Source organism: Coregonus lavaretus, assembly GCF_964263955.1.
Source record: "Coregonus lavaretus genome assembly, chromosome: 17".
NCBI classification, from domain to species: domain Eukaryota; kingdom Metazoa; phylum Chordata; class Actinopteri; order Salmoniformes; family Salmonidae; genus Coregonus; species Coregonus lavaretus.
The window spans coordinates 17,505,053-17,533,051 of NC_140004.1; the positions used below are offsets into that span (position 1 = coordinate 17,505,053).

Here is a 27,999-nt window from a genome sequence, read left to right on the forward strand (position 1 = left end):
AAAGCCCGAATTTCAAAACTGCATCGAAAGATATATATATTTTTAATCAATGGCCACTTTTATTGTGGCAACCAGAAAAGGCAATAAGTAATTTATGATTAAAAAATATACAGTACCAGTCAAAAGTTTGGACACACCTACTCATTCAAGGGTTTTTCTTTATTTTTTACTATTTTCTACATTGTAGAATAATAGTGAAGACATCAAAAATATGAAATAACACATATGGAATCATGTAGTAACCAAAACAGTGTAAAACAAATCAAAATATATTTTATATTTGAGATTCTTCAAATAGCCACCCTTTGCCTTGATGACAGCTTTGCACACTCTTGGCATTCTCTCAACCAGCTTCACCTGGAATGCTTTTCCAACAGTCTTGAAGGAGTTCCCACATATGCTTAGCACTTGTTGGCTGCTTTTCCTTCACTCTGCCGTCCGACTCATCCCAAACCATCTCAATTGGGTTGAGGTCGGGGGATTGTGGAGGCCAGGTCATCTGATGCAGCACTCCATCACTCTCCTTCTTGGTAAAATAGCCCTTGCACAGCCTGGAGGTGTGTTGGGTCATTGTCCTGTTGAAAAACAAATGATAGTCCCACTAAGCCCAAACCAGATGGGATTGCGTATTGTTGCAGAATGCTGTGGTAGCCATGCTGGTTAAGTATGCCTTGAATTCTAAATAAATCACAGACAGTGTCACCAGCAAGGCACCCCCATACCATACACCTCCTCCTCCATGCTTTACGGTGGGAAATACACATGCGGAGATCATCCGTTCACCCACACCACGTCTCACAAAGACATGGCGGTTGGAACCAAAAATCTCCAATTTGGACTCCAGACCAAAGGACAAATTTCCACTGGTCTAATGTCCATTGCTCGTGTTTCTTGGCCCAAGCAGGTCTCTTCTTCTTATTGGTGTCCTTTAGTAGTGGTTTCTTTGCAGCAATTCAACCATGAAGGCCTGATTCACACAGTTCCCTCTGAACAGTTGATGTTGAGATGTGTCTGTGACTTGAACTCTGTGAAGCACTTATTTGGGCTGCAATTTCTAAGGCTGGTAACTCTAATGAACTTATCCTCTGCAGCAGAGGTAACTCTGGGTCTTCCATTCCTTTGGTGGTCCTCATGAGAGCCAGTTTCATCATAGCGCTTGATGGTTTTTGCAACTGCACTTGAAGAAACTTTAAAAGTTTCAAATGTTCTGTATTGACTGACCTTCATGTCTTGAAGTAATGATGGACTGTCGTTTCTCTTTGTTTATTTTAGCTATTCTTGACATAATATGGACTTGGTATTTTACCAAATAGGGCTATCATCTGTATACCCACCCTACCTTGTCACAACACAACCGATTGGCTCAAACTCATTAAGAAGGAAAGAAAACCACAAATTAACTTTAAAACAAGGCACACCTGTTAATTGAAATGCATTCCAGGTGACTTCCTTATGAAGCTGGTTGAGAGAATGCCAAGAGTGTGCAAAGCTGTCATCAAGGCAAAGGGTGGCTATTTGAAGAATCTCAAATATAAAATATATTTTGATTTGTTTAACACTTTTTTGGTTACTACATGATTACATATGTGTTATTTCATAGTTTTGATGTCTTCACAATTATTCTACAATGTGAAAAATAGTAAAAAAATAATAAAGAAAAACCCTTGAATGAGTAGGTGTGTCCAAACATTTGACTGGTAGTGTATATGGTTTAAAAATATATAATTCTAAGACCAATAATAAAAAAATACAGTGTTGACTCTGGTATATTGAGAATATTGGGCTTTAAAGAGACACGTTTCTACCTGTCTCAGCTAAAGTGGGGTGGAAAAACTCAGTAGGGTCTCTACTAACCAAATATGTTTAGTTTTGAGGGAGACTGTGTTGCACTGCCCACTGCTGGCTTTTCACTTCACCCCATATATAACCCCCCAATGCAATGCACTGTAATAGACTGAACAATGGATACATATTGGCTTGTAGAGAGAAAACATTTCTACCTGTCTCAGCTAAAGTGGGGGTAGGAAATACTCAGTAGGGTATGGTCTCTACTAACCAAATATGGTTAGTTTTGGAGGGGGACGGTGTCGGACATATCCAGCAGCACTACATTCTCCACCCCCTCCATAGCCGCCAATGCAATACACTGTAATAAACTGTACATGATGTGATACATATTGGCTTTTAGAGAGAACCATTTTCTACCTGTCTCAGCTAAAGTGGGGTGGAAAATACTCAGTAGGGTCTCTAATAACTGAATATGTGTGTTATAGACACGCATTTAGTACTGCATGTTACATTAATTCCAAAACAATAAATGAATGTACTGTTGTTGTGTTGAATATCCGTTGGAAAGACAAAACACTTTAACACTTTTTGTTTGATTGTTTTTTTCCCCCAGTGTGAAATAAAATGACATTCCATACTAGAATTTCATGCACTCTTGCTTTGCCCTAATGTAGGTGCCAAATACCGATTATTAGCAGTTGATTAGTCGAGAAGCCAACCGCTTCAGACACAATGTAAACAATGATGGACTGCCATACCTGTTAGCGACCTAGATTAACCTAATGGTGATGGTAATGAGTCCACCTTTACACATTTCAATCAACCGAAAGGTTGCGAGTTTGAATCTCATCACACACAACTTTAGCATTTTAGCTAATTAGCAACTTTTCAACTACTTACTACTTTTGAGCTACTTTGCAACTACTTAGCATGTTAGCTAACCCTTCTCATAACCCTAACCCTTTTAGCAAACCCTTCCCGGTAAGATATCATACGTTTTGCAAATTCGTAACATATTGTACGTTTTTCTAATTCATAACATATAATACGAATTGTAATTAGTAACATATCCTACGAAATGAGTGATGGACATCCACAAATTAATACATATCATATGGAAGGTGACATATCATACTAAATGGAGTGTCTCGGATTTGTACTGATAGCCTTGTCTTTTGTAATACAGTTTACACTCTACAAAAAGTGCCTTTGCTGACCTTAATAGATAATAATGACAATATAGCGTGTAAATAATATTGTCTCTGTTATTATTTTTCACAACTAACATTAGGTAATAGGCCTATGCCTTTACTGTATACTGCAAACCTTGATAGATAAGCAGCAGATAGACCTATAGGCAGTGGCGGCTCCTGAAAAAATTCTCAGGGGGGGGCAATTTTTCTGATGATTTAGGTGACCTACACACATTTTAAAAAAGATATGTCCAGCAACAACATGAAGACAGGGGCAGCATATAAGTCAATACCAGAAGCATTTATTGACTGATCTCAAAAGTGTTGGCTTACAAAAGCAAAATAAGTTATCACAGTAAAAATAATCAAGGGTGTTCTTTCACATTCCTCAACACTGCATAAACAATATGCATTTCCATAAAACACCTCATCTAATTGTGCCACAAAGTTGACAAGTCCAAGAAAAATACCAGGGTTGGTGGAGCCCTCAGTTTCATCTTTGCCTCGCAAAGCTAACTCAAACACTCCGCAAAACTTCACACACTGGATTAGCCGGCTGAGGATGTGGCGGTTCTTGCTAACCTCATCGTTGTGGCGGCGGACAGCTAGCCTGTATCCCTCATCCAGTTGAGTGGCAATGTTCACTCTCCCCAAAGCAGACAATCTCAAACAGCTATCCATGTGGGTCTTTGACAGCTCATGTTTCTTAATCTTTTCTGAAAGATGGTGCATGTCCGTTACACCAGTCGCTGTCCAAGCGGTGCTGTCTGCCGTGCCGCCTTCAGGGTGAAAGAGTAAGCAGGGGTAGCAGAAGACTGCATTAGCTACATCGCAGCCTGCTAGCCAGGTTTTTCGTTCGTACCAATTTTTGGAAAATCCTCGGGTGTAGGACTTTCCCCCTTTAGTAGAAACCTGTTGAATTATTAAATTTGGTCTGGGAGGTCCTAATTGTTTCGTTGCCAATTTATCTTGATTTGTTCGCCGACAAAAAGGAACTTCTTTCAAAGAGACAATCGAGTTGCACTGAACGCTAGCCATCTTGACAGTAGTACGTGAATTGATTGATGCTGCTACCCGCTCTTTTCTTAGTTACGTTCATGGTTATGTTACGTATGACGAAAGCGCGTAAGTGCAAGCCCTCCCGGAACCCATAGAGATTGTATTGAAAGCTCTGATATTTGAAAAAAAAAGATTTTACATGAGAGTCTATGAGAGACTTCTGGGGCGATTTTCAACCTGACTGAAATCGCCACAAAAGGGGCGGGGCCATTTGAAGCACGACTTTAGCCTGATTGGACATTTAGTGGCAGATCAGACGTCTAGATTAGAACACTGATAACTACTGTTGCCGTGATATAATTGATTAGAAAAAAAATCCCTTCCTTTTCCCGTTTGGCAGTGCGTCGCCCATATCGCCCTAATGAACACACCGCCCCTGTCTATAGGTCTACAACTTGTAAATATTTGTATCCATTGCTGTTCAGAAAGCGTGATTATACTGTGTCCTTAATAGCCTGGTTAATATTCATTACAGTTAACTTGTAAAATAAAATCGATTTTCGTTTTGATAAAAAAGTTTAGCTTTTTTTTTTTTCATTTTTGTTGTTGAGTTGAGTGTGTATTGATTTCAGGACCGTGGATAGTGGAAGTAGAGACCCTACTGAGTATTTCCCATCCCATTTTAGCTGAGACAGGTAGAAACGTTTTCTCTCTACAAGTCTATATGTATCCCATGTACAGTCTATTACAGTGTATTGCATTGGGGGCTATGGAGGGGGCGGAGCGAAAAGCCAGCAGCAGGCCGTGCCACACAGTCCCCCTAAAAAACGGACCATATTTGGTAAACAGAGACACGACTGAGTATTTCCCCACCCCAGTTTATATGATACATACAGGTAGTAAAGTTGTTTTTCTCTACAACCCAATAAATATCCCATACACAGTGTAGTAGTGTATTGCAGTGAATGGAGTGGGTGGAGTAAGGAGTCACCAGCACTCTGTATTATTAAACCCGTTACCCAGCACAAGAGGCCAATTGAAGTTTTGCACTCTTAAGTAGTTCCAATAATATATATTTGTATTTTATTAAAATTGTATTTATTTAAATATAGCCTACACAATAGCTTTTAACATACCAGTATTTGTGTAAACTTAAAATACGTCAAATTATCAATGTATTTCTTCAAAGGTTGCAATGCTTTGAAAAACACTTGTACTGCACTAGTGCAAATCGATATTCCGAGTTTAGCATGTCTTTTCAGCATAGTAGCCTTCTGCTAGGAGAACGGTAATGTAGTTGGTGCACTTGGCTGGCTGCTAGCTACAAGTTGGTAGGTATGGTGTGCCACCCTGTGGACAGTTTTCATTACTACACTGACACGGTCAGTGACAGGTTAGAATCGTACGCTACTAGTGTCCTCCTGGACTGCGATCAATACGAAAAAACCCGTTCTGCTTCGTTCAATTAAACGGAAACGGTGCTGTTCTGAACGACCAGTTGAAAAACGGGGAGGGATTAGGTTGTGGGTTCAAAATACACCACTGCCGACGGCATCCCTTTAAATAACGTCACTCATTGCCTCAAGCCATACGCAACAAACGGAGGAAACGTACCTCAAAGTCTGTTCAAGAACGTTTTGGGGAAACGTGTCGTTCAGTACAAACCGTTACGCAACGTAGCAAAAGTTACATCGGACTGATATAGATAAATGACAATATCCTTTGCGTATACGGGCCATCGAGCGGTCGTATTTTCCTAATTTTGTTCTTAAATTGATTTCGAAATTGTTCTTGCTAGATTGGTAGGTTCTGATTGATTTGAAAACATTTTCAACATAGATATTTTTCATAAATCAATCCATTCATCCCAGTATACTCAACTACCTTTCTCCTTCTGACTGCCAGGTGTCAACACTCATCTCTGCGTGCCTGGCAGACATCTCGGCTTGGATTGTCTACACACCACCTCAACAAGAGGAAGAGCAGGCTGCGGCGAATGGGGATCCTTAATAAATTAAATAAAAATACCTAAAGAGCTATTTATAACTTGTCATAAATGTCCAGATCAACTAGCCCATGCCAGCTAACGTTCTTTTATTTAGGTTTTTTAGCCCATAGATATTGTTGTAATTTTAGTCACTCAAATATCACATGAATACACTTGGCAAAATGTATAGAATTGCAAGAAAACTAGCTTTAAAACTGCAAAATTCCCTTTGCACCCCATGACAAAATTGTAGGAAATAAGCTTTAAACCTGCAAAATTCTCTCCACCAACAAGAGGAGTGTGGACAGTGTGTCATGAACAGTGCTTGTGTCCATAGAAATAGATGTGGCGGGCAGGGGGGCCGCGGGATGTTCCACAATGCCTGCTTGTGCTATCAAAACCATGCAATTTATCCAGAATGCCACTGCCCGCCTGGTGTTCAACCTTCCCTAGTTCTCATATGAATGCACTAATTGTAAGTCGGTCTGGATAAGAGCGTCTGCTAAATGACTTATTTTATTTCACCTTTATTTAACCAGGTAAGCCAGTTGAGAACAAGTTCTCATTTACAACTGCGACCTGGCCAAGATAAAGCAAAGCAGTGCGATAAAAACAACACAGAGTTACATATGGAATAAACAAAACATAGTCAATAACACTATAGAAAATCTATATAGAGTGTGTGCAAATGTAGTAAGTTATGGAGGTAAGGCAATAAATAGGCCATAGTGCAAAATAATTACAATTTAGTATTAACAGTGGAGTGATAGATGTGCAGAAGATGATGTGCAAATAGAGATACTGGGGTGCAAATGAGAAAAATAAATGTAAATGTACAATTGTGCATCAATATCCTCTCATGTTGCTGCAATACAAAAATAACCAAACAATTTGTTTGTTCATAATCCTTTATTCCAATGTCAGGACAGTTTACATTTTTAATGTAGGCCTATTTCATGTTCACTATAAACTTCCAAAGTAATCCAAGAATAAAAGAACCCTCAAACAAAACATATTCTATATAGTATCTTTACATCCCACCTTTTCACTCCTTATATAGCAATCAAAAGTCTGCAGATCTCCAGCTTCACACATAAATTATATTTGCAACACTGAATTGAAACCACGGGGTAAAGTGCCAATGTTACAAATTAGACTAGGAAGGACAAATTACTATGGTAGAAGGGGAAACATTTATAGAGCAAAGAGAATAAACTGCATATCCATGGTCTAATAATTCAAACAAGGTCTACAGTGTATTTGAGTTCTCTGCCGTCAACACACACAAAAGGTTTCCAATCCTTTCTTTAATACTAGCTACACTGTATTCCTTGCATTTCAGACCGGTATGAGAATCAGACTCATGCATAGAGGTTCTGCTATGTTCAGGCCAAATCAGAGTGAAGCTCAAACAGAACATACAACTTGCATAGGATGAGTTTTTAGTTTTTGTTAGTTAAGCAGACATTTTTTTGAAGACCAAATTCAGGGCTGACAGTCTTTGGGACTTGGGATTGAAAATCTGGGAAGGGTTCAGAGGGTATGACGTACCTGCAGCTGGCTGACTGCTACCCCAAATAAAATGCACCCCTTAAAACTATTCCATTCCACTCAACCCAAAGTAGATCCTAATATGGTCTCTATAACAAATGTTACTCATTCTACCCTCCATCCATACAGCATTTCTTTGTTGAAGATTTTCAATGTGGCAGGAAGGTGGAACAAATCTTTGTGCACCAGAAGTATTATAGAATACATAATAAACCAATTGCACAATGTTTGAGTGAAGAAATTGTGAGTGGGACTGTGGTGGAGGCATTACTTACCATGGCTACATACAACAAAACATCTCCATTGTATATCATTCTAAAATAGAGCCGCATGGAAAAATGACAGCGTGATAGCAGGAGATGGATCAAATTAAAATCTGAGAGGGTAAAGGGATAAGTTTCAACTTGTGTGGTCTACTTTGTGTGAACCATGGAGGTGCTGAACAGAAGCTTCTGTTTCTGCTTCTTCTTCTTCTTTCCCCCCTTTTCCTCTGAAAGAGAGAGAATGGGATAAGTATTCAATCTTCTAACTCCACAAATAAGGCATCACTTACACAAACAAAGACACAGACAAACAAAGTGAAAGACTGACCAGGGATGACCACCGGTTGTGGTGGAGCAGTTGGACTGTGGTCCAGCTGCAGGAGGGCCTCCTCAAAGGCCTGGCTGAAAGAGTTCTGGAAACTGGGCACTGGGGCTCGGTCAGACACATCACTCTCTCCATCGCTGTCTGCCACTGGAGGAGCCAGAAGCATGTCTGAGGGAGCGGCACAGAAAAACAGGAGTCAAACATGGTCCAACACTGTCCAATACTGACACTGTATGGTCCAAACAAATATAGGGTTCAGCTGACAATGCTCGTCTGGCCAACTGATTTGAGCAAACACTAACAGACACTGAGGAGAAATGAAGGATTTAGACGTGGAGTTGTCACCTTTCTTTGGAGTGGTCCATGGCCCAGCATCAGCCCTGGCTTTCCCATCTCTCAGCATCTATACAGGGGAGAATGAGGGGTGATGAGAAAGTTATACAAATTGTCTATTACTGGTGTAAATTGTTGACATCCAAAAGTTGTGACATCCTGACATCCAAGGTAATCAGTCCGTAATGAAAATAGTAGGTACAGCCATATCGAAGTGAGTGAATGAATGAGTTAGGCCTACAGACCTGAGCGAAGGACATGCAGTGAGAGTCATCCTCCACACAGCCCACGCTGGGCGCAGGGCTGTGTCCAGTCAGACTGGGGAACATCATCCCATCTACAACAAGAGGGAAATGGCGGTTTCAGTTTACAAGGCTCACACTTACTAGGCACTGTTTGTAATGTGCTATATTTTGTCAAAAATACGAATTTCATGGCTCAAAATGCAAACATTCCTATCAGGAGTCCATAAAACAGGGACACTACTTTTCCAAGCCGATCAAAATAAAGGACAGTTGAAAGAGCTGGTCTCACCAGAGACGGCGCTGCTGCTGAGGGCTGAGGGAGGGGCCAACAGAAATTCAGGATACACTGGTGGACTGCCGTTGTGAGGTGGTGACCCAAATGCCGGGAACTGCTGAAGATTCTCCAGCCCAATATGCACCTCTGGATCTGAGAGAGAACATTCATATGAAGATACTTTATCTGATGACAATTTTTCAGTTACACATTCTACATTGAGAAACAACCAAAAGTAAAATAGACTCACATTTCCCCTGCTTCTTGTTCTCCTCCATCTCAATACGCCTCTCCCTGCGCTTCTCATCCCTTGCTTTCTTTTGTCTGAGACGCTTTCTTTTCTCCAAGTCATCTGAGAGTCAGAAAAATAAGAGTGATGGAGAAAGAAGATCAGTATTAGATTAGTATTTACTCTAAGAAGCCATGTACATGAATTGAATAGAATAGAAAACGTATTTTTAGGTTATTTGACCTGCAAAGCTGTCCAGGGTCTCTTTGGACAGGGTAGGGGGCTGCAGGGCCAGCTCACAGATGCTGAACTCACAGGTGAGCGGCAGGTGAGCCAGGTAGCGGTGTCGACGGCGAATCTCCTGTAGCCAAGAGAATCAAAACAATGAAACCCTGAGATATTGCACATATTCCAGGGATGAACCAGAAGAAACAAAGTCTTGGTACATTTTCAAGAATAAACATGTGTGAGAATTATGTTTAAGATCTAATCACTTACCTCAGTGATAGTTTGCCCCTCAATCTCCACCACAGTGGCAGTGATGGTGTGGGGGCTGGCCTCCAGGCTGCCATACTCACGTTGCAGACAGCGCACGTTCACTGGATGCAGGAACATCTGCTGGCAGTCCTCCGCTGGAAGGAGAAAGAAAGGATTGAGTACAGAGACTGGACTTTTGAATGCAATAAAGAGGACAAGGTAGCCATTGAGTGGAGAGACACCGATAAACAGTAGTTCTGCTAAAGGGTATCCTACCTTGGTAGAAGTAGTAGGAGGGGCCATACTCTGAGGTTTGGGGGCGCACTGTTTCAGCCTGGTTGAGAGGGTTCTCGTCAGCAGGCTGGGGCGCTGGAGCTGCATCCTCTGAGACCTCAGGGGACTCCTCCAGCACACTCTCCAGGAGCCCTTCAGGGAGCTGTGGTTCCTCACCTGTGGCCTCCTCATGGTCCTCCTCTGGAACCTCTGCCACCTCATCATCAAATGCAGAGGAGTACTGCAGAACTGGCTGGAAAGAGTAAAACATGGAGAATCTCTCAGAGCCAATAACAGGGGCGAGTTTGGAGAGTACATTAACAGGTTATACATGCAAACACTTACCTTGGTACTGCTGAAGGTGGTCACCACTTCCTCCTCAGGGCAGGGGGGGTCTGCCAGGGTGAGATTTGACAGTTCCAGGTTGTCCTCAGCACATGCCTTCTGGTGCTTCAGCAGAGCCTCCTCTCGCTCCTGGATCACAGCAGAGGAAAGAGGGGGTCAGTTCATGCTATATAGGCATATAATATATGACTTGACCTAAGTTTGGGTAACAAGTCAAACTTCACACACATAACACTTCTTGCTTCATGCAGTAGAAGCGGTCTGTATTTTAAATGACAAGCTGTTAGTTTGTCAGTGTTACCTGCAGATTGCACAGGGCACTCTGGATGAAACAGGCTGTGGCATCCTCTCCCTGGGTGAGCTGATCCTGCAGAGCGGCCTTCTCCTCAGCCACCAGGCCCAGCACCTGCTCCCGAGAGGCCAGCAGCAACTTGGAGTACGGGCTCAGATGCACATCTACAGCACAGGGGTACAGCCATGTCACAACGACTCACATATACCATACCACAGACACAGGTATGTGGTAAACATAGTGTTGCACGGTACACTAAAACGTTGGTACTTTTTCAATACTACAAACTAGGATTGTGGCGGACATTACATTTTGTTAGCCGGTTATTGTCATGCAAATGACTGCTGGTCACACAGTAATTGACTGTTAATTAACAAACATGTTTGTCATCTCCTGGCATACAAGCCACTGATGCGCGCCTTTGGAACATTTACATTTAAAAAGTCTAATAAATTCATTTAATATACACCATCACAATAGAGTTGCTTGCGAAAGTATTCACCCCCCTTGGCATTTTTCCTATTCTGTTGCCTTACAACTTGGAATTAAAATGGATTTTTGGGGGGTTTGTATCATTTGATTTACACAACATGCCTACCACTTTGAAGATGCAAAATAGTTTTTATTGTGAAACAAACAAGAAATAACAAAAAAACAGAACTTGAGCATGCATAACTATTCACCCCCCCAAAGTCAATACTTTGTAGAGCAACTTTTTGCAGCAATTACAGCTGCAAGTCTCTTGGGGTATGTCTCTATAAGCTTGGCACATCTAGCCACTGGGAATTTGGCCCATTCTTCAAGGCAAAACTGCTCCAGCTCCTTCAAGTTGGATGGGTTCCGCTGGTGTACTGCAATCTTTAAGTCATACCACAGATTCTCAATTGGATTGAGGTCTGGGCTTTGACTAGGCCATTCCAAGACATTTAAATGTTTCCCTTAAACCACTCAAGTGTTGCTTTAGCAGTATGCTTAGGGTCATTGTCCTGCTGGAAGGTGAACCTCCATCCCAGTCTCAAATCTCTGGAACACTGAAACAGGTTTCCCTCAAGAATTTCCCTGTATTTAGCGCCATCCATCATTCCTTCAATTCTAACCAGTTTCCCAGTCCCTGCCGATGAAAAACAACCCCACAGCATGATGCTGCCGCCACCATGCTTCACTGTGGGGATGGTGTTCTGGGGGTGATGAGAGGTGTTGGGTTTGCGCCAGACATAGCGTTTTCCTGGATGGCCAAAAAGCTCAGAGTACCTTCTTCCATATGTTTGGGAAGTCTCCCATATGGCTTTTGGCGAACACCAAACGTGTTTGCTTATTTTTTTTCCTTTAAGAAATGGCTTGCTCTGTGGAGTGTACGGCCTAAAGTGGTCCTATAGACAGATACTCCAATCTCCGCTGTGGAGTTTTACAGCTCCTTCAGGGTTATCTTTGGTCTCTTTGTTGCCTCTCTGATTAATGTCCTCCTTGCCTGGTCCTTTAATTTTGGTGGGCGGCCCCCTCTTGGCAGGTTTGTTGTGGTGCCATATTCTTTCAATTTTTTAATAATGGATTTAATGGTGCTCCGTGGGATGTTCAAAGTTTCTGATATTGTTTTATAACCCAACCCTGATCTGTACTTCTCCACAACTTTGTCCCTGACTTGTTTGGAGAGCTCCTTGGTCTTCATGGTGCCGCTTGTTGATGGTGCAGACTCTGGGGCCTTTCAGAACAGGTGTATATATACTGAGATCATGTGACACTTAGTTAAATAAATAAAGTCCACCTGTATGCAATCTAATTATGTGACTTCTGAAGGTAATTGGTTGCACCAGATCTTATTTAGGGGCTTATAATAATAATAATAATAAGCCATTTAGCAGACACTTTTATCCAAAGCGACTTACAGTCACGCGTGCATACATTTTTTTGTGTATGGGTGGTCCCGGGGATCGAACCCACTACCTTTGGCATTACAAGCGCCGTGCTCTACCAGCTGAGCTACAGAGGACCACGGGGCTTCATAGCAAAGGGGGTGAATACATACAGTTGAAGTCGGAAGTTTACATACACCTTAGCCAAATACATTTAAGCTCTGTTTTTCACAATTCCTGACATTTAATCCTAGTAAAAATTCCCTGTCTTAGGTCAGTTAGGATCACCACTTTATTTTAAGAATGTGAAATGTCAGAATAATAGTAGAGAGTGATTTATTTCAGCTTTTATTTCTTTCATCACATTCCAAGTGGGTCAGAAGCTTACATACACCCAATTAGTATTTGGTAGCATTGCCTTTAAAATTGTTTAACTTGGGTCAAACGTTTCGGGTAGCCTTCCACAAGCTTCCCACAATAAGTTGGGTGAATTGGCCCATTCCGCCTGACAGAGCTGGTGTAACTGAGTCAGGTTTGAAGGCCTCTTTGCTCGCACACACTTTTTCAGTTCTGCCCACAAATGTTCTATAGGATTGAGGTCAGGGCTTTGTGATGGCCACTCCAATACCTTGACTTTGCTGTCCTTAAGCCATTTTGCCACAACTTTGGAAGTATCCTTTTGGAAGACCCATTTGCAACCAAGCTTTAAACTTCCTGACTGATGTCTTGAGATATTGCTTCAATATATCCACATAGTTTTCCTTCCTCATGATGCCACCTATTTTGTGAAGTGCACCAGTCCCTCCTGCAGCAAAGCACCACCACAGCATGACGCTGCCACCCCCGTGCTTCACGGTTGGGATGATGTTTTTCGGCTTGCAAGCAACCCTTTTTCCTCAAAACATAACGATGGTCATTATGGCCAAACAGTTCTATTTTTGTTTAATCAGACCAGAGGACATTTCTCCAAAAAGTATGATCTTTGTCCCCATGTGCAGTTGCAAACCGTAGTCTGGCTTTTTTATGGCGGTTTTGGAGCAGTGGCTTCTTCCTTGCTGAGCAGCCTTTCAGGTTATGTCGATATAGGACTCATTTTACTGTGGATATAGATACTTTTGTACCTGTTTCCTCCAGCATCTTCACAAGGTCCTTTGCTGTTGTTCTGGGATTGATTTGCACTTTTCGCACCAAAGTACGTTCAGCTCTAGGAGACAGAACGCGTCTCCTTCCTGAGCGGTATGACGGCTGCGTGGTCCCATGGTGTTTATACTTGCATACTATTGTTTGTACAGATGAACGTGGTACCTTCAGGTGTTTGGAAATTGAAAAGATTTGGCATGGGTCCTCAGATCCTCAAAAAGTTATACAGCTGCACCATCGAGAGCATCCTGACTGGTTGCATCACCGCCTGGTATGGCAACTGCTCGGCCTCCGACCGCAAGGCACTACAGAGGGTAGTGCGTACGGCCCAGTACATCACTGGGGCCAAGCTTCCTGCCATCCAGGACCTCTATACCAGGCGGTGTCAGAGGAAGGCCCTCAAAATTGTCAAAGACTCCAGCCACCCTAGCCACCCATAGACTGTTCTCTCTGCTACCGCACGGCAAGCGGTACCGGAGCGCCAAGTCTAGGTCCAAAAGGCTTCTCAACAGCTTCTACCCCCAAGCCATAAGACTGCTGAACAGCTAATCATGGCTACCCGGACTATTTGCACTGCCCCCCCACCCCCTCATTTACACTGCTGCTACTCTGTCTATTATTTATGCATAGTCACTTTAACTCTACCCACATGTACAGTGGGGGAAAAAAGTATTTAGTCAGTCACCAATTGTCCAAGTTCTTCCACTTAAAAAGATGAGAGAGGCCTGTAATTTTCATCATAGGTACACGTCAACTATGACAGACAAAATTAGATTTTTTTCTCTCCAGAAAATCACATTGTAGGATTTTTAATGAATTTATTTGCAAATTATGGTGGAAAATAAGTATTTGGTCAATAACAAAAGTTTCTCAATACTTTGTTATATACCCTTTGTTGGCAATGACACAGGTCAAACGTTTTCTGTAAGTCTTCACAAGGTTTTCACACACTGTTGCTGGTATTTTGGCCCATTCCTCCATGCAGATCTCCTCTAGAGCAGTGATGTTTTGGGGCTGTCGCTGGGCAACACAGACTTTCATCTCCCTCCAAAGATTTTCTATGGGGTTGAGATCTGGAGACTGGCTAGGCCACTCCAGGACCTTGAAATGCTTCTTACGAAGCCACTCCTTCGTTGCCCGGGCGGTGTGTTTGGGATCATTGTCATGCTGAAAGACCCAGCCACATTTCATCTTCAATGCCCTTGCTGATGGAAGGAGGTTTTCACTCAAAATCTCACGATACATGGCCCCATTCATTCTTTCCTTTACACGGATCAGTCGTCCTGGTCCCTTTGCAGAAAAACAGCCCCAAAGCATGATGTTTCCACCCCCATGCTTCACAGTAGGTATGGTGTTCTTTGGATGCAACTCAGCATTCTTTGTCCTCCAAACACGACGAGTTGAATTTTTACCAAAAAGTTCTATTTTGGTTTCATCTGACCATATGACATTCTCCCAATCCTCTTCTGGATCATCCAAATGCACTCTAGCAAACTTCAGACGCGCCTGGACATGTACTGGCTTAAGCAGGGGGACACGTCTGGCACTGCAGGATTTGAGTCCCTGGCGGCATGTTGTGTTACTGATGGTAGGCTTTGTTACTTTGGTCCCAGCTCTCTGCAGGTCATTCACTAGGTCCCCCCGTGTGGTTCTGGGATTTTTGCTCACCGTTCTTGTGATCATTTTGACCCCACGGGGTGAGATCTTGCGTGGAGCCCCAGATCGAGGGAGATTATCAGTGGTCTTGTATGTCTTCCATTTCCTAATAATTGCTCCCACAGTTGATTTCTTCAAACCAAGCTGCTTACCTATTGCAGATTCAGTCTTCCCAGCCTGGTGCAGGTCTACAATGTTGTTTCTGGTGTCCTTTGACAGCTCTTTGGTCTTGGCCATAGTGGAGTTTGGAGTGTGACTGTTTGAGGTTGTGGACAGGTGTCTTTTATACTGATAACATGTTCAAACAGGTGCCATTAATACAGGTAACGAGTGGAGGACAGAGGAGCCTCTTAAAGAAGAAGTTACAGGTCTGTGAGAGCCAGAAATCTTGCTTGTTGTAGGTGACCAAATACTTATTTTCCACCATAATTTGCAAATAAATTCATAAAAAATCCTACAATGTGATTTTCTGGATTTTCTCTCTCATCTTTTTAAGTGGGAGAACTTGCACAATTGGTGGCTGACTAAATACTTTTTTTCCCCACTGTACATATTACCTCGACTAGCCGGTGCCCCCGCACATTGACTCTGCACCGGTACCCCCCTGTATATAGCCTCCCTACTGTTATTTGATTTTACTGCTGCTCTTTAGTTATTTGCTTAAAAAAAAAATTAACACTTTTTAAAAACGTTGTTTAAAAAAATGCATTGTTGGTTAAGGGCTTGTAAGTAAGCATTTCACTAATGTCTACACCTGTTGTATTCAGCGCATGTGGCAAATAACATTTGATTTGATTTGAATAGCGAATCGAAGCCGCTTTCCCGCAGTGAAAATCATGCAGGGTAGGCTACTTCGGTTTTATAGTAGCAGCTGGGATCCTCCTCTTTTTAGTGGCAATCATCAAAACTCTGCTTTCACATGGGATTGCATATAGAAATGTCTGTTTATGAGAACACTTATTTCACTTCACGCATGTTTGTCATGGGCTCTCCAACCATGTTCCTGCAGCTACCCAGTGCTTCATTTGTGAAACGTCGGGAACATCGATAGTAACAAGTTGTCACAACAAAACATTTCATTAAACTGTTGACAGCCCCCATCCCTGCGCGCTCGAGAAATTAATGAAGGAGAGAGGAGGAGATGGAAACACAAAGTGGTGAGATATTCTATAGCTAAAGGTAATGCGTCAGCCTATTAATTATGAAAATAAGTGCCCTATTACTAGGTTATTCAAAATCAAATTCACTATAAAACGTAGCTAACTCCATAAGCTGCCCTGCACAATCAATGAACCAACAGCATCGCCTAGGCCTGTACGTTCCCTCCCAGACCCATGGATAGAAAGTTTGGAGCGTAGCGTAAGGTAACCCAGTCCATCCAGTATGCATAATACAGTCCACACATTTTGGTGGGGCTTGGGCTCATATATAGGCCTATGTGTTTGCATAAGCTCTAATATGCGTATGGATGTTCTACATGCAATGTCTTAAATGCTTTGAATTAAATCACGTTAGAAAGCGCTGTCCATTCCGTTGTGTTTGGCTTTGAAACAACATCCACAACGACCATGTTTTCCACTCAGTTTCAACCTGTTGTTGAACTTCTTTCTTCAAACTGACCATCACAGGGAGGTCAAAAAATGTAGCCTAACGGTGAGTTTTAAAAGCATGATACTGTTTTAATGATAAGTGTTTGATGTGCTTTTCGATTGCATTTGCATTGATGTCAGATTGGTTAGAGGTACAATAGAGCACTGAGTACAAGGCCATTATCGACCTGACGGTCGTTATTGAGTTGGTTACTACAAACGCATGTCCAGAGTGCATAAAGGGAGATTACCGTGACTGTTGAATTTGACTGTGGTCATGACTGCCTGTGTGGCGGTAATACGGTCACCGCAACAGCCATAACTACAACATGAAAAAACGGTTTGGTACTAGAATTTTGTTACTTTCGGTTCATCTATCAAATGTCTCTCAAATTTGGAAACCAACTAAATGTATTTTACTTATTAGAACATTTATTAACTAGCCCAAGCTTATCATAACACATCACTGACTCATATCACAACAACTTGAAACTATCTGAAGACGCTACGGCACAGGAATGCCCTTCTGTAAGTAACCTATGCCTAACTGGAAGAATCATGATTATTTGCATCAATCCAGTGGACATTTGTTTTGCAAACTCCATGTGTGCTACAGAAACCGGTAACCAAACAATGCTAAGCAAGGTTGCCAGGTCTAGCTACAATTACCAGCCCAATGACCACTCACACCCAATCCACCCACAAGGCCTGAAAACTTGTTGCCACATTTATCCAATAGGTGTTTCCATAATGACAATCAAAATACAACTGGTAAAAACTTGTTATGACGTGCGTGCATCCTTGCTACTCTCCTCTCACTCACTGTGCTGCAGCAGGCAGCTGAGTCAACTCTCAACACACCCCTCTGGCCCTCCTCACTCACCAACAGCCTGCCTCACTGCCTGATAGTCAGCAGCAGCAGGTCACAGTGAAATTAATAGATTTTTTATATTTTTTTATAAAAGAGAAATGCCATGGCGGCCGCGGTGCAATTTAGAAGTAGCCCAAAAACCAGCAACCAATACATTTTCACCAGGACCTCATTTTCAATGTAGCACAAGCTACAGGAAAAACCGCAGACATGGCAACCCTGATGCTAAGTACATGTGCACATGAAATAAAGGGTAACTACACAAATGAAAATGTACTAGATTTTTCCCAAGACCTCAAAAGTGGTCCCCTGGTGTGATTTAATCACTGTTGTGGACTTAAAAACATTACATTTTATTGTTTTTATATTAAAAATGTGATTTTCAGAGCAAACCTGGAAAATCAGTCCATCTCCTTGCCTTTTTTGTGTGTTTTTTGTGTGTTGTGGAATCGATTTGGTATCAAGTATCGTGATACTAAACCTGGTATGGAAGTCAAAATTCTGGTATCGTGACAACACAAACATATGGTAATCATCCTCCTCATCTCTCACCTCCAAGGAGTATAGGCTCCTCCACCTTCACCCACTGAGAGCTGGGCATGGCCACCAGAGCCCCCTTCTCCCTCCGCATTAAGCACATGGTGATGAGGTCACCGACTGCATACTGCCTGGTTTCCATCGCAACCACACTGCAGTGAGAGATGAAGGGATAAAGCGTGTTATTCACCATTTTATTTTATTTCCCAAAGGTAGCGATACAGAATGTTCTAATATGGCTGTTTAACATCTCTCTAACCTTTTGAGGTCATCAGAGTGCACAGACTCATAGCAGATGGGGCACTTGGACCAGCTCTTGTCACTGAGAGACAGGTAGTGCAGCATGCATGGCCAGCAGAAGATGTGACCACAGCGGGTGATATGGGCCGCTACCGGGGGGTAGAGGCAGATGGGGCAGGAGGGAACCTCATGACTGTAGATGCGCTGGAGGGGGGAAATAATATATGCATTAAAAGTCCAATTAGAGGTGGAGATTTCAAGCGAAAGAGAGGGCTGATGTACGGAACTTACCACTTGCTGCACCCAGTCCCAGTTCACTAAAGTGTCTGGGTCAGTGAAGTGAGCCTTGTAGTCCTGGTCATCAGTCACCACAAACTGGCAGCTAAGGTAAAAGGAGAACAAACAGTTAATAAACACCAATCTAACAATTCAAGAAGGCTTCTGTCATAATGTACAAGGAAGATTTGAATTGAGAGGGAGCTCACTTGGCCTGCAGGAAAAGCTCCTTGTTGAAGGGCTTATGCTTGTGGCCCCACTTGTTGCGGCGGCCCCAGCAGGAGTGTCCTTCTCCTCCAAGACCACCATGGCCCACACGAGGCTCAAACGTGAAGTTGAGCAAGTGGTTTAGACTGATCTTTTTAGGTCCAGCAAACTGAGCCGGGCTGAACTCGGCCTGGCGGCACTCTGCTACCTGAGGAAAAGGAGAAAATAATTAGAACCCGACTTTCCTGATTCACAGGTAGGAATAATAATATTCCTATGGGTTGATGCTGCCTTGTTTCTACCGATCAGTGACTCAAACCATTCTAGCATATAAATAATTTGTAAATATAATAAGTGTTATTTAAGAGCTAATACGATCACAAAGTGGGAATATACAAGTATAGGGCCTAACAAAGCTCTCTTTTAATTTAACATTATTCCATAGCCAACAAAGATAAATATTCTTGTTATCTTGTGAATGCTCACCTCTTCATGTCTTCCTCCACCTGTAACGCCATACTGCCGGGCTCCACCTCTCTGGGGGGGTCTCTTGTCAAAATTCTTGCTTTTCTGTGAATTGGTGCGTCGAGGGCCAGGGAAACTGTCACTCTTGGGAACAGAGGGCTCTCGCTTGCGGCTGTAGCGCTTAGAACCTCCATTACTCTTACAATCTGGGGAGAATAACAGGGGAAAATACAGGGAGATCACCAGCAATTCTATTTGCATTGCTTTATCATTGCCTTTCTCATGTCCACTGTTGCCGTGAGGCACTCTGATGTAAAGTAGAAATTATCTTGTAGCCTAAATCAACCTAAGGAAGGGGTGAAGATTATGAAGATCTTGCTGATATTATTACTGTTGTACCAAATATCTATGTGAAAGACACCAATGCAGAAAGGCATATTGGTGAAAGGTAAACAAATATCCTGCCGGTCCTGTCATTAAAAAAAAGTTCAAGCTGATCTTTAGAAATCACATGACTAGCACAGGGTGGGCCGTGTCGTGTGCTCTTATCAGCACAAGCCAGAGCAAGTCAACTCATACTTGCACACAAGTTTAAAGTGATAGATCACTCTAAAATGACCTGTTATGTGTGCAGATCCTGTATATGCCTCAATCCCAAATGAATGGCAAAGATAGACAGTCTACAACAGTTATCACCAACCGGTCGACCCTTACCTAACGCTAACCCTTACCTTAACCATGTTACATGTCAACTTCAAAACGGGGTAGAGACGTCCCAAGGATCACGGATAGCACGGACCCTGCTCTTCCTTCGCTGAGTGTAACAATCAGATTCAGGCACCATCAGTCCAGTAAAATAAAACTAATTATTAGCAAATATCTCAATTTATATTCAGCTGTGCCTCGCAAGTGATACAACTGATCTATTTTGTTATCAAAGCTCATGTTTTGAAATACACTACATTACCAAAAGTATGTGGACACCTGCTCGTCGAATATCTCACCTTTGCTGCTATAACAGCCTCCACTCTTCTGGGAAGGCTTTCCACTAGATGATTGAACATTGCTGCGGGGACTTACTTCCATTCAGCCACAAGAGCATTAGTGAGGTCGGGCACTGATGTTGGGCAATTAGGCCTGGCTCGCAGTCGGTGTTCCAATTCATCCCAAAGGTGTTCCATGGGGTGAGGTCAGGGGTCTGTGCAGGCTAGTCAAGTTCTTCCACACAGATCTCAACAAACTATTTCTGTAAGGACCTCGCTTTGTGCACAGGGGCATAGTCATGCTGAAACAGGAAAGGGCCTTCCCCAAACTGTTGCCACTAAGTTGGAAGCACAGAATCGTCTAGAATTTCATTGTATGCTGTAGCTTTAAGATTTCCCTTCACTGGAACTAAGGGGCCCAGCCAAAACCATGAAAAAACAGCCCCAGACCATTATTCCTCCTCCTCCAAACTTTACAGTTGGCACTATGCATTGGGGCAGGTAGCGTTCTCTTGGCATCCGCCAAATCCAGATTAATCCGTCGGACTGTCAGATGGTGAAGCGTGATTCATCACTCCAGAGAACGCATTTCCACTGCTCCAGAGTCCAATGGCGGCGAGCTTTACACAACTCCAGCTGACGCTTGGCATTGCGTGTGGTGATCTTAGGCTTGTGTGCGGCTGCTCGGCCATGGAAACCCATTTCATGAAGCTCCAGACGAACAGTTATTTTGCTGACATTGCTTCCAGAGGCAGTGGAACTCTGTAGTGAGTGTTGCAACAGAGGACAGATGATTTTTACGCGCTTCAGCACTCGGCGGTGCCGTTCTGTGAGCTTGTGTGGCTTACCACTTCGCAGCTGAGCCGTTGTTGCTCCTAGACATTTCCACTTCACAATAACAGCACTTACAGTTGACCGGGGAAGCTCTAGCAGGGCAGAAATTTGACAAACGAACTTGTTGGAAAGGTGGCATCCTATGACGGTGCCACGCTGAAAGTCACTAAGCTCTTCAGTAAGGCTATTCTACTGCCAATGTTTGTCTATGGAGATTGCATGGCGGTGTGCTCGATTTTATACACCTGTCAGCAAGAGGTGTAGCCGAAATAGCCAAATCCACTAATTTGAAGGGGTGTCCACATACTTTTGTACATATCGTGTATAATATGGTCTGATAAGAACAATATTGGCAGGTCAAGCATAGCCAATATGCTGTGACAATGTATTAGGCCTACTGCACAAACCTCACTCCTACAGAACAGTTTTTATTACGTTAATGTTGCATAGGCATACGTTTTTTTAAGTCATGTTTGAAGAAAAGAATATCAAAGCAGTAAATCTCGGCTTGCTTTTTGACTGTGAAAGTTATCTTGACTCAGAAAAGGCTGGTGACCATGGATCTACAACGATGAAATTAGATTACGTCATCCACTGTCAAAGGACTATATCTAGCTAACTTAACTCCATCAGCCTCTATGGACGACTGCACAAAAATACAACATCAGTATTCTGTATATGCATGAAACAGACACTTGGAATAATTTGATTCTCAACGGAGGGTCACAGATTGCAGTTATGAAACAACCACCTTAGCCTGTTTGGACAATAGTTTACCTGTGGTTAGATATCAGTAACATATTGAAAAAGGCCTATATACATGAAATGCGCAAATATCCTTATGCACCTGACTTTTGGTGAATGTGTCAATGCTCTGTCAAAGGGCACGACTTACATCACCTCCAATATCAAGTAAACAAACCATGCCCTACCACTAGGCCCTGCAATGTAGCGTGGATCAGAGTATGTGAGCGGAGCGGAGGGAGGAGCGGAGCGTGCCCAATTTGACTAGAGCGTGGAGTGAGAGTCCCAAAGGCTGGAGCATCGGCCTTCTCACCCGCTTTAATTTCGTCCAGTAGCGCTCAGGGCTTACCTGCCCCAGCATGCATTTGTAGTCTACTTGTGTGCTGCTAATAGCCCCTTGCTTTAGCTACTGTCATGGAGTTCGCTAAATATTTTCATAAAGAAACTGATAAAACAGACAGGTGCTAAATCAAGGTGACTTACAAAGATGAGGACCAAGAGCAATAGAGGGAGTGTGGTGATGTAGTGTTCACAACTAAAGAATCATTGTGGAAATCTGAAAACACACTTATCTGAAGTATGATGGTGTACTTACTACGTGCACATGCTAAAAGAAAGGAACGAGGTGGGTAGATGACTAAGTGTAGCAAAGTATTTATAAACTACAAATCAGATCTCTTAAACGTTTCGTTCATTTTCGTTCTATTATCTATACAATAGGCCATAATTGATTTTGGCCCAATAGGCCTGGCATTTTTGATTGGGTTATTTAGCCTAAACACGTTTAGGCCTACCTATAGAAAAATAAAACAACTCTGGCAAGAGTGGCCAAAAGGGTGTTTAGCATTCCCAGTGGCTCTGCAAGTGTGGAGGATATTCTCTGCTTCTGGCCTGCTCTCCAGGCACCATCGCATGAGCCTGAAGCCACAGACTGGCCAAACTCATGTTTCTAAAAATGAAATAAAAAAGGCACTAATAAGTAATTTTTCTTTGAATTTGTATTTAATTCTAAGTAAGTCACAGCCTATATACGCAATTTATAGAATGTAAGGATTTAATACAACGAAATGTTGTGCTTTGTCCCTACCAGCCTATTGTGTCGCACGCCTACTCATTCAGGAATTTCTCTATATTTTTGTTACTATTTTCTACATTGTAGAATCACAGTGAAGACATCAAAACTATGAAAGAACACATATGGAATCATGTAGTAACCAAAAAAAGTGTTTAAAAAATCAAAATATATTTTAGAGTCCCCCACTGAACTGATGCAAACGTATAAAAAGTGGAATCATGCAACAATTGTACTAGACAATGCTAAACAAGGTTGAAATGTTGATATATAAATTCAACAAAAGACAACTTATTTGACACAAAAACATCATTTGAAATCGCACTGTGGATGTATTAGACTTCAGAATTGCATTGGGGACATACTTATATTGCAATGTACAGCCTTACGTTGGGATCTTGAGTCCATGGTCATTGAAATGGCGCCGGAGAAGATGGCTGCCGTTTTACAGCCCTCTAACCAATTGTACTATTGTGTGTGTTTTTTCGCGTTATTTGTAATTTATTCAGTACATAATGTTTCTGCCACCGTCTCTTATGACCAAAAAGAGCTTCTGGATATCAGGACAGTGATTACTCACCTCGTATTGGACGAAGATTTTTTATTAAAACGGGTCGGATGCGAAGGATATCCTACAGACACCAGACAAGGCCCAAATCCCCATCATTCCATGAGAAAGAGACGGAGATATCGTGGACGTAGGTCGGGGTGCCTTGTAAGGATCCAACGGCGAGCAAGTAAACTGCCTCTTCCATCAATCCTATTAGCCAATGTTCAATCATTTGAAAACAAATTGGACAACCTAAGATTAAGGTTATCCTACCAACGGGACATTAAAAACTGTAATATCTTATGTTTCACCGAGTCGTGGCGGAACGACGACATGGACAACATACAGCTGGCGGGATATACGCTACATCGGCAGGATAGAACGGCTGACTCCGGTAAGACAAGGGGTGGCGGTCTGTGTATATTTGTAAACAACAGCTGGTGCACAAAATCAAATACTAAGGAAGTCTCTAGGTTTTGCTCGCCGGAGGTAGAGTATCTCATGATAAGCTGTAGACCACACTATTTACCAAGAGAGTTCATCAATATTTTTCGTAGCTGTCTATCTACCACCACAAACCGATGCTGGCATTAAGATTGCACTCAATGAGCTGTATAAGGCCATAAGTAAACAGGAAAACTCTCATCCAGAGGCAGCGCTCCTAGTGGCCGGGGACTTTAATGCAGGGAAACTTAAAACCGTTCTACCAGCATGTTAAATGTGCAACCAGAGGAAAAAAAAAACTCTAGACCACCTTTACTCCACACACAGAAGGATAAGAAGCTCTCCCTCGCCCTCCATTTGGCAAATCTGACCATAATTCTATCCTCCTGATTCCTGCTTATAAGCAAAAACTAAAGCAGGAAGCACCAGTGACTCGGTTAATAAAAAAGTGGTCAGATGACGCAGATGCTAAGCTACAGGACTGTTTTTTCTAGCACAGACTGGAATATGTTCCGGGATTCTTCCGATAGCATTGAGGAGCACACCACATGGCTTCATCAATAAGTGCACTGATGACGTCGTCCCAACAGTGACCGTACGTACATACCCCAACCAGAAGCCATGGATTACAGGCAACATCCACACTGAGCTAAAGGGTAGAGCTGCTGCTGCTGTCAAGGAGCAGGACTCTAACCCGGACGCTTATAAGATATCCCGCTATGCCCTCCGACGAACCATCAAACAGGCAAAGAGTCAATACAGGACTAAGATTGAATCGTACTACACCGGCTCTGACGCTCGTCGGATGTGGCAGGGCTTGAAAACTATTACAGACTACAAAAGGGAAGCACAGCCGCGAGCTGCACAGTGACACAAGTCTACCAGACGAGCTAAATCACTTCTATGCTCGCTTCGAGGCAAGCAACACTGAAGCATGCATGAGAGCATCAACTGTTCCGGATGACTACGTGATCACGCTCTCCGTAGCAGAGGTGAGTAAGACTTTTAAGCAGGTCAACATTCACAAGGCCGCAGGGCCAGACGGATTACCAGGATGTGTACTCCGAGCATGCGCTGACCAACTGGCAAGTGTCTTCACTAACATTTTCAAAATGTCCCTGACTGAGTCTGTAATACCAACATGGTTCAAGCAGACCACCATAGTCCCTGTGCCCAAGGACACTAAGATAACCTGCCTAAATTACTACCGACCCGTAGGACTCACGTCTGTAGCCATGAAGTGCTTTGAAAGGTGGTCATGGCTCACATCACCATTATCCCAGAAACCCTAGACCCACTCCAATTTGCATACCGCCCCAACAGATCAACAGATGATGCAATCTCTATTGCGCTCCACACTGCCCTTTCCCACCTGGAGAAGAGGAACACCTACGTGAGTGCTATTCATTGACTACAGCTCAGCGTTCAACACCATAGTGCCCTCAAAGCTCATCACTAAGCTAAGGACCCTGGGACTAAACACCTCCCTCTGCAACTGGATCCTGGACTTCCTGAAGGGCCGCCCCCAGGTGGTAAGGGTAGGTAACAACACATCTGCCACGCTGATCCTCAACACGGGGGCCCCTCATGGGTGCGTGCTCAGTCCCCTCCTGTACTCCCTGTTCACCCATGAGTGCATGGCCAGGCATGACTCCAACATCATCATTAAGTTTGCTGACGACAACAGTGGTAGGCCTGATCACCGACAACGATGAGACAGCCAATAGGGAGGAGGTCAGAGACCTGGCAGTGTGGTGCCAGGACAACAACCTCTCCCTCAACGTGATCAAGACAAAGGAGATGATTGTGGACTACAGGGGGAAAAAAGGACTGAGCACGCCCCCATTCTCATCAACGGGGCTGTAGTGGAACAGGTTGAGAGCTTCAAGTTCCTTGGTGTCCACATCACCAACAAACTATCATGGTCCAAACACACCAAGACAGTCGTGAAGAGGGCACGACAAAGCCTATTCCCCCTCAGGAGACTGAAAAGATTTGGCATGGGTCCTCAGATCCTCAAAAAGATATACAGCTGCACCATCGAGAGCATCCTGACTGGTTGCATCAACGCCTGGTATGGCAACTGCTCGGCCTCCGACCTCAAGGCACTTGAGGGTAGTGCGTATGGCCCAGTACATCACAGGGGCCAAGCTTCCTGCCACCCAGGACCTTTATACCAGGCGGTGTCAGAGAAAGGCCCTAAAAATTGTCAAAGACACCAGCCACCCTAGTCAGACTGTTCTCTCTCATGGCAAGCGGTACCGGAGCGCCAAGTTTAGGTCCAAGAGGCTTCTAAACAGCTTGTACCCCCAAGCCATAAGACTCCTGAACATCTAATCAGCGCATGTGACAAATAAATTTTGATTTGTGCCACAAATGCATCACCAAATTCACCGAGACTACATTACACAGGATGAAGAAACAATACTCCAAGTCGCAGCTCCATACTACATCAGACAGAGAACTGATACTGTATACTTGTTGTTGGGTTGGGATTGGCATGGGGTGGTCCGTGGGTGCCTTTTGACCATTTCTTTGGATTCTTCGTCTTACTCATTGTTAGAAAAAAAGTTTGTCAGGTACTAGGCATATATTTACTGAATCCTATAAACTAAAATGGCCAATCTGGATGCAATCAATTAGCTTAATTTCTCATAGATCAAATTATATTATTTCAACAAAATAATGTTGCAGGAATGCTATGCTTATCTGTTTCTATCTACAGAAATGAATTCAGAACAATCTGAGATGGTGTTATGGCTTGTTTATATGACATGGAACGACTCCACAGTTAAAGTTAGACAATAATATCTAAGAAGCTAATATTTGTGTAAACTCTTTAGAATTGTAATCTGTGGGTGTCACTTAGTGGGCTGATTAGCCGATACCCATGGACCTTGGGTCCATGAAATGGGACATCACTCTACTCCATGACACCCACAGATTACAATTCTAAACCTCTCAGAGGGAGGTTAGTTAGGAATTGGTTCGAATGACAAAAGCCATTGATTAATGTTCACCTGTTTTCGGCTTAGATTCGCCCGGTGTTGGGCCTGTAGAACTCGAACGGGGCGGAACCTTGTTGCTGTTGGCATTGTTGTTTGGATTCTTCTCCATGGTTGTCTCCTTTCTGCGAGAGGTATTTAGGCCGAACTCCGGGCAGAGAGCGTCCGTGCTCCCTAGCATTAAATGGGACAAAGGGAGAGGAGAACTGATTGTTGGGAGTGCGGGTCAGGCAGCGAAGGCCCTGTTTAATTTCCGTCAAACCGGGAGACTCCATTACGGCGACATCTTGACAACAAAACAAACCGAGAAAAATAGAGACACAATTTAGGCGTCTCAGTTATGGAGGCGGTGTAGAAAGAGAGAACGAAGCGAAGGCTCACACCGCGGGGCCAAGACCCAGGAAAGTTAAGAGTTTTCGCGTTCTGGGAAACACTTGGCCCAAAAAGGCGTTGACCGTTCTCCAAAGAATGGAAAACGGACAATTGTGCAGTTTTCCCTAAAAAAAAAATATGATCGTACGGACGAGCTATTACTAATGGCGACGGGTCGCCAAACAGGAACCACAGAGAACCCGGATGAGACATCTGCGCGTTGTTGTTTTGTACAGGGTGGGATTGTGGGAAATGTAGTAATAACCCAACATCCGTATTGTTTTTCTTTTCCATTTGAAAGTAAAAATGAGAATACAAGTAACATAAATGTGAATACTAGTTCAGAGTGAATTGTCGTCCCCCTCATTGTGGTCCTTCTCCTCTGTTTTTTGAGGAAAAAGTGGCAGTATGGTTGGCTAGCTCTGGAGAACCCAAGGGGGGGGGGGGGGGGGTATATACCCAGCCCTTGAGTTCTCAATTGAATGTACCGTATGGACCACAGCTGGATCAATGAACGACAATTCCGACGCTGTTTTAACGTTTAGAAACGTTAATAATCCTGGCTTGTGATATGGTTGATGGAATCCTTT

General features: G+C 43.1%; 1 protein-coding gene across 1 annotated transcript; it reads right to left on the reverse strand.

The window, feature by feature from the left end:
* Positions 1-6,867: 6,867 nt before the first annotated feature.
* LOC311145099 (E3 ubiquitin-protein ligase RNF10-like) lies at positions 6,868-27,611 on the reverse strand. The gene is made up of 17 exons (XM_084181282.1): positions 27,053-27,611; positions 19,427-19,611; positions 18,943-19,148; positions 18,749-18,839; positions 18,477-18,661; positions 18,233-18,369; positions 10,584-10,738; positions 10,283-10,411; positions 9,941-10,190; positions 9,686-9,819; positions 9,431-9,548; positions 9,209-9,310; positions 8,974-9,111; positions 8,685-8,776; positions 8,452-8,509; positions 8,110-8,274; positions 6,868-8,008 (listed from the first exon to the last, which is right to left on the reverse strand). Exons 1-17 carry the CDS (start codon positions 27,216-27,218, stop codon positions 7,932-7,934), a joined length of 2,388 nt encoding a protein of 795 aa, XP_084037408.1. The 5' UTR covers positions 27,219-27,611; the 3' UTR covers positions 6,868-7,931.
* Positions 27,612-27,999: the final 388 nt, after the last annotated feature.